This window comes from Myotis nattereri (assembly GCF_964212035.1).
Source record: "Myotis nattereri genome assembly, chromosome: 9".
In the NCBI taxonomy this organism is placed as follows: domain Eukaryota; kingdom Metazoa; phylum Chordata; class Mammalia; order Chiroptera; family Vespertilionidae; genus Myotis; species Myotis nattereri.
Genome location: NC_138084.1, coordinates 28,540,355 through 28,550,290, shown reverse-complemented (window position 1 = coordinate 28,550,290; position 9,936 = coordinate 28,540,355). Strand labels below are relative to the sequence as shown.

At 50.3% G+C, this 9,936-nt stretch overlaps 1 protein-coding gene across 1 annotated transcript; it reads right to left on the bottom strand.

The window, feature by feature from the left end:
* Positions 1 to 3,996: 3,996 nt before the first annotated feature.
* On the bottom strand, positions 3,997 to 8,071 carry DBX1 (developing brain homeobox 1; the record flags this gene model as incomplete). Its single annotated transcript, XM_081098830.1, has 4 exons — positions 3,997 to 4,359; positions 4,790 to 4,992; positions 6,946 to 7,047; positions 7,705 to 8,071. 4 exons carry the CDS (start codon positions 8,069 to 8,071, stop codon positions 3,997 to 3,999), a joined length of 1,035 nt encoding a protein of 344 aa, XP_080954956.1.
* Between the last annotated feature and the right edge of the window lie 1,865 nt (positions 8,072 to 9,936).

The following is a 9,936-nucleotide window of genomic DNA, read 5'->3' as shown; positions in this document are numbered from 1 at the left end:
CAACCAGGGCATGTGCTCTGACCTGGAATCGAAACCGTGACCTCCTGGTTCATAGGTTGACGCTCAACCACTGAGCCACACCAGCTGGGCCCAGATACATTCTTCCTTCTGCTCTTTCTGGATATTTCTTGAAATGATATGGTATATGCTTCCCGCTTCTTACCCCATAAAAATCATATCATCCTTCAAGGCTTTGAGCAGATGTCTCCACAAAGCCTTCTCAGATGCTCTAGTGCTGGGGAGAGGACATAACTGGAAGATCTCTGAATCTGAAAATGGGATTGAAAATAGTCATAATGTGGATGAAAGGAGATAATGTATATGAAATGCTAATCATCATATCCAGCTCATGGTACATTACTCTAAAGAAAAAGAAGAATAGCTTTCCTTTCAGGTAGTGCCAATGAGAATGGAAAGAAAACCAGAAAGTACATACAGGGACAGGGCTCAGTGGTTGATTCCTTGTATGGAATGGGAAGGAGAGGGAGGGGACAGGAGGACACTTGGGTCTCTAATTTTTGAGCAAGAGAAATGAAGGCATTCATGGAGTTAGGGACAAAAGTGGGTTTTTTGTTTCTGTGGGGGTTTCATTTTTGTTGTTTTGTTTGAATGGAATGTTGCAACTAGAAGACATGGCACTTGGTCCTAGGCATGTGGAATTTAACAAGTTCTTGGGACACCCAAGATATCCAAAGGCTGTTGACTATATGGGTCTGGATCTGAGGAGAGAGGTATTTGAGTGTCTCTCTTTCTCTCTTTCTTTCTATCATGGGCCTAAGTCATCCTTCAACTCATTTGAAGGATTATAACTTACAGACCCATGGTTTAGACTCTAGAGCAATAGTTCTCAACCTGTGGGTCACGACCCCTTTGGAAGTTGAACGACCCTTTCACAAGGGTCGCCTAAGACCATCGGAAAGCACATATATAATTACATATTGTTTTTGTGATTAATCGCTATGCTTTAATTATGTTCAATTTGTAACAATGAAATTGGGGGTCACCACAACATGAGGAACTGTATTAAAGGGTCGCGGCATTAGGAAGGTTGAGAACCACTGCTATATAATGTTTCTTGCTCTGAATTCTACATTGTCTTACGATAATATTGCTACCTCAAATTTTTTTCACTTACATGCCATAATTTTGGCCACTGCTGGATTTTATCTCTTCTAACATGTAAGTTATTTTTCCACTTTACTTAATTTTTTACTTGTTAAAACTGAGATTTAAAAAATTCATAAAATTTACCATCTTAATAATTTTTAAGTTGCAGCTCAGTACTGCTAACTAGATTCAGACTGTTGTGTAACAGATCTCTAGACCTGTTTCATCTTAAAAAACTGAAACTCTGTACCCATTGAATAACAACTCTCCTATTTTCCACTCACCCCACCCCTGGGCAACCACAGTCCTTTTCGTTTCTATGGGTTTGACTATGTTAGATACCTCATATACGTGGAATCGGATAGTATTTGTCTTTTTATTAGTAGCTTGTTTCACTTAGCATAATGTCCTCAAGGTTCTCACCTGTTGAACATGTGATGGGATTTCTTTCCTTTTTTAAGGCTGAATAATATTCCATTGTGTGTGTATTCCACATTTTCTTTATCCATTCATCTTTTGATGGACATCTGGGTTGAGGAAGCTACTATAAATAGTGAGTGACATGGATGTGAGTACCTCTGGGCTATTGTGGATAATGCTGCAATGAACACGGCTTGCCTCCAGATGCAGACATTAATCCAGCTCATGTCTGAAGATGGTTTTGACTATAACTAAAATGGCAGGCTTGAGCTGGCAGGGAGGGGACGTGGATCCCATCTCTGGTTGTCTGAGAGCAACAGCAGAGTGAAGGAGAAATACCCTGAGTGACTCAGAGCAGAAAGGTTCCTGCCTGAAAGGACATACATAGGCCGACCCTGTGCAGGACACCATGCTCGGCACTTTCCTATGGAAGGAAAAGTGTGGGAGGTTTCTTGAATTTAAAAAATTATGACAACAAAGTCTTTTTTTTCAAATTCCCATGATGATAAAGAATAAGGAAAACAGAAACAGGCTCAGCAGGGGAGGTTATGAGAACCTCAGCATGGAGGTGTTATTTGGAAAGAGTTCATTGTGAAAAGAATATATTCACACTTCAAATATAATCCCGACTACTGAAATTTAAGCTTAACATGTTTCCTGACTGTTGGGGTGTGGATTATGATAGTAAAGAAAGTGGTCTGTGTGGCTGATGAGACAGAAACCAATCTCTCAAAGGATGCAAAAGCTCCAGGCAGGGTTATAGCCTGATGATCTGAACTCTCTAGGTTGTTTCCTCTCTGAAAGAACTTCAGTTTCCCTTGTGGGGAGGGGGCCCAGAGTCTGGATCTGGACCCCAGTCATGCCCGTGGGTGGTATTCCTAATAAAATCAGTTCATACACAAAAGTCAAGACCAACTGTGAGTTTCTCTGGGGACTGGGAACTATGCTTTCAAGGAGAGAAAGGAAAACCACTACAAACTTAAACGACTTACACTTTCAGTGGTTTCTCTTAGTCCCTCATTTCAGTCCTTAGAGAAGAGGAGAAAGAATATTGCCCACTCAACTGGTTAGTACTTTACTGGAGCTTCTTTACTTGTAACCATAGCAAATATGCTTATTTTGTGGGACAGGGAAGCAGAGAAGGTGCTGGCCTGGGGGTCTGAGATGGGTCCAGTTCCAGCTTGGCCACTGAGCAGCTGGGTGGCTTTAGACATGTGCCTTCCCTCTTGACTATCAGCCTACCTTCTGTAAATCCCTGCAGCACTCAGACTAGACACTTCCTCTGTTTCAGCTCTAACGTTCTGTGACTTAATGATATCACTTGTGCCTTGGATGCAGTCTACTTTTTATTTGGCATTTGTTCATTTGATACATATATACATATATAAAAATCTGTACATGTTAAAAATACAAAATATTTCTTTATAAGTTATGCAATTAAACAGCTACCTTTTTAAAGTTTAAAAACCATTGCAAAGAGAGAGAGAGAGAGAGAGAGAGAGAGAGAGAGAGAGAGAGAGAGAAGGAAATCTAGTCAGTCCTTTCGAGTCACTCACAATAACCTTGGTATAAAATATCCATACAATACATGTGTACAAAATAGTGTACAGTTCATAAAAGCTGTGCAAAGACAGCAACGTTAGGTAAAGAAAATAATATCAAAGAGGCTTGTGGGTCTCTCTCTGTTCATCATGCCCAGTGCTCAGGAGCTTTGCAGGTCAGCGAAATCTCCCCAGAAATAATGCAAGGGCACAAGGTAGAGTGCTTGGTGCATAGACTATGGATGCAGAAATTCTTTAAAAAAAAAAAAAAAAGCTTTAACACACACATACAGAAATAGAGACTGACTTTTCCTCCCATTTAGGGAACTCAATTCTTTGCCCAGAGAGTGTTTAGAATACGACAGAAACGACTCAGGGTTAATGTTATACCTTTCTTTCTTTTTGGAAATTCTTGAGTTTTCTCAGGGCAGTGTCATGGGAAGACTGGTTACCAGGATCTGGAGTTGGGTAGGAGGCCCTTGCTACCCCAGACAGGGGGGTGGAGGGATCTAGGAAATCAGGGATCTTGGACTTAGAAGCTTGTTGCGGCTCCTACCTGGGTTTCCTCCTCCTCACAGGGTCTCCCACCTCATAGGGTTGTCGCTGCTACGGACCAGCAGGGCCTGGCTCCCAGCTAAACCCAGGCTGCGAGGGAACCCCCCACCGTGTTTAAAATAGCTTGCAGGAAAGATGGAGGCGAGCCCTTGTGTACAAGTTAAGGCTGCGGCTAAGGCCTACATTTAACTTGCGGGGAGAGGGCTGTTGAGGGGTGGTGCCTGGGAAGGAAAGGTTCCCATGGGCCATGGAAGGGGCTGGAGCGCCCTGGACAAGGCGACGGGTCCACCGCGGGAACTAAGTGAACACCCCACTGCACCCACCTCTCCCATTTCAAAGCACTTAGAAACAGTACCCCGGGCGAGGGGGGCTTCTAAGACACCGTGATCTCCTCCTCCTCCTCGCCCTCCTCCTCCTCCTCGGAGTCCGAGAAGTCCGAAGGTTTGCCCGGGCTGCTCGAGTGCGCGGGGGAGGCGGGCAGTGGCCCTGCGAGTCGCGGGTCGCGCAGGTGCCGAGGGTCGAGGGACGCGTGATAGGCCAGGCGGTGGCGGGGGCTGGCCCGGCCCTCGTCTTCCTCCTCCTCGTCCCCCGGGCCCTTCTGGCCCACGTCGCTGAGGTCCGGGTGCGGATTGAGCTTGGTGGGAAGGGTCTGCTCGCGGCAGCCCCCGCTGGACAGCAGCTCGCGCTCCTTGGAGTTCCGCCACTTCATGCGTCGGTTCTGGAACCAGATTTTCACCTGGTGTGCGAGGCGGGAGAGCAGGGCAGAGGCCGAGGTGAGCGCAGACACTTCCTCGGAGATGAGGGCGTGGGGCGGGGCTGTGTCCTTCTCCTCCTGTCCCCCATCCCCTGATGTGGGTCTCAGCATGAAATCCCCTCACTGCCGCCTCCATTCCTCGCGCCTCTCGCCGCACCCACGGGTCCCAGGCCCAGACGGTGGGAGGGCGGGGGGGGGGGTTGGAGGGGGGACGCTGAGTCCCGGGAGGTAGGGTGGGGAGAGGAGTGGGCTGTCCCGAGCAGCCCCGAGAAAGCTGGGTCCTGCACGCATTCCCTCCCTAGGCCTTACTTTCCCCTTCTGCACAAGGGGACCTAAGGGGTTCCAGAAAACTGTGAGATTCCTGGGGGAGGAGGGAGCTCGGGAGGACGGGGCTGTGGGGGAGGGCTCTCACCTGGGAGTCTTTCAAGCCCAGCTTGGCCGCCAGCTTCTTGCGGTCGGGCTTGCTGATGTACTTCTGCTTCTGGAACATCTTCTCCAGCGCCTTGCGCTGCACGTCGGAGAACACGGCTCGGCGCAGCATGCCCCGGCGAGGCTTGCCGCGCGCGGCCAGCGGCCAGGAGAAGGTCCCGGGGATCGGCACGACGCTGGAGGACGCTGCGCGGGGAAGGCGGGGGGCGGGGGGCGGGGAGTGAGTGGGCGGGGCACCTGCCTCCCCAGCGCCACCACCCCGGGTTTTCTCTCGGACCCCTTCATCTCTTTAAAGTTCTCCCTTTTCTTCTCCCCCCCGCCCCCCCCCCCCCCCCCCCCCCCCGCAGAACGGGCCATGAACCCGCAAACCTTCGAGAGCGAAAGGCGCTTTCCGCCCAAATAACGTCCCCTTTCAACCGTGCAAACCCGGATTAGGTAAAGCTACGGAAACACAGAAAACAGCTCCCACAATAGCCTGTTTGCGGTTTTTTCCATTCAACGGTCTCAGGGAAACAAACCTGCGGACATCAGCTAACACAGCAACAGCAAAAATAAATCACAACAATAAACTGCCCAGCTGAGGCCACTGGGTTTCCCTCTTAAGCGTTTATGACCTCGGCGGCTTTTGCCTTCTTTCGATGAAAATGAGGTGCTTTACTGATTCGATAGCGAGGAGAAAATCCTCTTTGGATTTTTTTTAAAAAAAACCAATCAGTATTCATCTTTTTTTAAAAAAATATTAATCTTTCCTCCCCTCCCCCACAAAACGTAAAGAATTCGGCCGGAATACATGAAAAGTGGCAGCTAATTAGCACATTGACCGATTCCCAATGGGTATTGGCATGATAAAAAGGGGGAGAGTTTCGCTTTAAGGGAGGGGGGGGGGACCCAAAAGAAACAGAGCCTCTAATGAAGCGTGAATGGTAATTGTGTAGTAATGAACTAACAGAAAAAGACTGAGGACAAGCAGCGAAAGCCATATATTACCGGGACAAAAGAGATTTACACTTTCAAACTAAACACAACTGCAGGCCAAGACCACTGGGAGAATACTGATGGCAGAGGCTTCTCTCTCCCGCATCATTTTCATTAAATGGACATGAAAAGCTATTTATAAAGCTCGGGTTGTTTTTGTTAGAGCATTGAGTTGGGAGAGAAAGGGAGCAAATTCCATTATCGGCCGCAGCATGAATGGTGGTGGTGGTGGTGGTGGTTGGTGAATTCTCTCTCCCCCTTTTAAAAAGCAATTGCTTGTTTCTCTGGCTGATAGTTGGGAGTGCGGTCCTGGCTTTCCCATCCCCCACCGACCATGCCCGTCTCCTCTCTGCATAGGGGCTCCTCGGTGGCCTTCAGAGTCTGGACCAGGTGCAGAGTTTTTGAGCCACCCCTGAGGCTCCAGGATAAAAAACCTCGTGGAACCTGTTGAAGGTGCTTCTCTTTTAGACGAGGAACAATTCCGGGCTTCCCTCAGACTTATTTTATCAGCCTAAGGGTCCTTTTAAAAAATATGCCTGGGGGGGGGGGGTTGTTATGAGAAGAGGTTGAGAAATCAGGTTAGATAAAGAAGTTTTGGGGTTGTGGGAGGGTCCAGCCTCCCTCACCCAGGGCGACCCCAGGCATCCCACACAAGAGGGCACCCCATGTGGTCTCGTGGAAAGCCCAGAGCCCTGAATGAGTCTTAAAAGGAAATTAGCCCCGGCTGGTAGGTGTCTCTGGGTAGTTCGGAGGGACTAGGGCCGGTCTGTGGGTGGCTGCCCAGAGGAGCTGACCAATTGGTCATGGTGCTGAAACCTTTGTGGGGAATCGTGGCCAAGTGCACTGACTCTGTGGGAAAACGGCGGCGTGAAGGGATGCCAACAGCTCCTCGCCGGGGAGGGAACCGCCTCAAATTGGGACCATGACAATTCCTGCTAATTTGTAGAGCAGGGAATTGGTGCAAAGTGTCAAGCAGTCACCGCTTGTGCTAAATAGGGCATCAAATTGGCGCGACGGATTCGTGAATGTTGTACGCCTCGCAACCTCTGAACCAGAGCATAACCCCGCGGGGTGGACAGAGAAATATGGCTTCGGGGCAGGGAGCGACGGGCTGGAACTGGGGCGCCGCTCAGCCTCGCGAAGGGGAGGGGGGGCGAGACCTACCTGGGAAATACGAAGATCTGATGAAGGGCTGGAAGGAACCTTCGAAGTAGGGAAAGGCGAAGGTCTTGGGAGGGCCACTCTGGAGCAAGGCGGGGGATGCTTCTGGAAGAGGAGGGAGGAGGACAAGAGAGGGAGACAGAAAGGGAATTTGATCACGCACTTGATTACTCTGCTCATTGAATACAGGATATGATTAACCCCTAGGCTGGTTTCAAAGGCATCTTCCTCAATGTGTTGACAGAATAAAATCTAATATTTTCCTAACATGTCTTATTTGTGGAAATTCTTCCTTTCTTCCCCAAAACAGTCCTCAGAGTTGTCTCTTCCCTCCTCCCCCCCCCCCCCCATCTTATCCTAGGCACTAATGAAATAGGTAGGAGTGAGATAAGAATTGCAGATCCATATACCAACTAAGCTAGTAAATATATTGTCTTGGGTTAAAATAAAATTTTTTAAAAAACATTGGCTCCCTGAGGCTGGAGGGCCAAAAGGCAGACGCCGAGCAGCGCGCGCTCAGTTGAGCTGCGCCAGAGAACTGTGCGCTCCTGGCGCCTGAACAGCTCAAGTTCATCCTGAGAGTGGGGCGAGCCTGGAGACTTTTCTTCCCGGGAATCCGCCAAACCTAAGTCTCCCGTGAGGCCTCCGGGATCGCGCGCACCCGGGTGTGCCGGTGTGTGCGTGGGTACCCGCCGCGTACAGGAAACTGAGGCGAGAAGGACTTCGCACCTGGCCGGGCCTTCGGCTTTTGCGCTCACTTACCGTTCCTGGGCGCCGAGGAGAGAATGGCGTTCACTCCAAACTTCAGAAACGTAGGCTCGCTGGCAGGGGAGACGGCAGTCTGCGGCGATCCGCCCCGCCGGCTGCCCGGACTAGGGGAGCCCAGGTCCGAGGCCACGGTGTCTGTGAGATTCGCGGGGGTCCCCTGCCTGGGGGGCGACATGCTGGCCGTAGGAACGCTGCGGGGCAGGTAGGCAGGGGGTCGGCTGATGCGGATCAGATCCTCGACCAGGAAGCTGGAGTGTCCGGAAAATGCCGACTGCAGAGACTGGGGCAGCGTTAAGGTGGGTGTGGGGCGCAGGAGGCTGGGGTACCCGGCGGGGGGCGCGAGGAGCCCAGGGAACATCATGTTAGGCGCGAGGCGGGCGTAATAACCCTTCTTCCAGTGGCGGAAGGGTAAATGCCTCGCTTCCCGCCCCTCCCGCCCCCGCGGTACCCTCTCTCTTGGGCTTCGCAAAAGTCTCCAAATAACGAACGCTGCCACTTGGGCGCCTGCGAGTCCTCCTTGGTCCTCCCGTCGAGGTGATGGTTTTATAGGGGCCCGCCCGTTAAAGCGCTTTGAAAAGTGACAGCTCTGACAATGAAGTTCAACAAAGTTCTCCACTCGAGCTTCATTCGCCAGAGGCTCTGGGCGCTCTGATTGGCGCAGGGGTGCAATTTATGATTGGATTAGTCTTCATAAGCATCGCCCGCACAATGGGCCGGCAACAAAGGCCGGCGCGCATCAATTCTGCACATCAACCGCCTCTTTGCAAGACAGCGCATCCCCAAAGCTCTGGCCGGGAGTTTTTGTTCCGAAGCAACGCCGGGCTAATTAAATGCCTATTTAGGAGTTTCAGATGACATCTTGCCTCATAGAAAAGGAATTATTTAAAGGACGCACTAAATTTATTTGCAGCTCCCCTGCTGAGCCTAGAAAATAAATCAATAAATATTCATAGAAATTCACCTCCAGGCAATCAGTAAAATAATCCTCCCTCTTTGGGGGGGAGAGCAACGGAAAATTTCAAGGCAATGAACATGAAAATATACTCCCTCTTCTGTCTCTAGTCCTAAACGTTACTGCAGCTGAGGCACAAAACAGATGTGAGAGGTGGGTTGAGTCAATGGGTGGAGGGGGTGCCGCTCTAACAACCCGGGTGGGGGTGGGGGTGGGGGGTTGAAATGGATGCTTAGGGGCTACTGGCTTCTAGGAGTGGAGAGGAGAGGTCTTGATTTGAGTTATTTCATTATGCGAAACTCGTTGGGTTTGAGCACGTTGGTGGGTACCTGAGCAGTCAAAAAAGTCTCCTTAGGTAAACTCCCAGCAACTTGAAAAACGATTTTCAGCCACTTTTCTCTAGGGGTGTCACCAACCAGCTCGCCTGGGGTTCGGGCAGAAGGGAGCACCTCTCCGCGGAGGGTGTCCGCTTGCAAAGGGCTTCCTGGGCCAGAAGCTGCCTAACCCAGGGCGGCCGGAGTCCGGCCAGGGCTACGCAGGCGGTTCTACAACCCCAAGGAGCCTTGCACCATTTCCGTTGGAATTCACTTACAGCCTGAACTTTAAAGCCACAGTAGTGAAGATAGGGAGTTGCCCTACCTGCTCGTGTAGGGGCGCTTAACTTGGTCAAGGTTTTGCAGCTTCTTAACTAACTGCCGTGTACAAACGCCCGAAAACACAGCGAAGGCCGCGCTTCCCAAGAAAGTCGGTCCACATCAGGAAAGCCCATCCTTGATTGGGGCCCCAGACAAGACTGTTCCTGCGGACAGACCTTCCCTGTCCTCTCAAGGGGCGCTGAGCCTGGATCCCCTGGTTTCTCCGCTCTGCGAGGTAACAGATGCGTTAAACGTCCCATTCATTTCCGCAGGGAGGCTGACCCTCCCCCAAGAGAAGTGTGCAGCCTCGCCAGGCCTCCCTGATCCTATTAACCATGAACTAACTGTCACCTTCAGCTGGTTTTCCTTTTTGCTTTTTAACACAAAGCTTTCTCAAAAATCTTATTAACCAGCTTTATTTCTCCGGATGGTTTTGTTCGAGGCATTCTTTTTTTGTTGATGATCTCCATGTCGCTGCTTTAACCATTCAATAAAAGTGCATCTGCGATTTATATCACATTAAGGCAGAAACGGAGCCTGCTGAAGTTCTCCCTTGATTCAAATTAAAAAGTTATTGAGGGGCGGGCTCTGGAGCCGCATGAATCAGGACTGGAAGGCGGTGCAAGGGTGGAGTGTCTG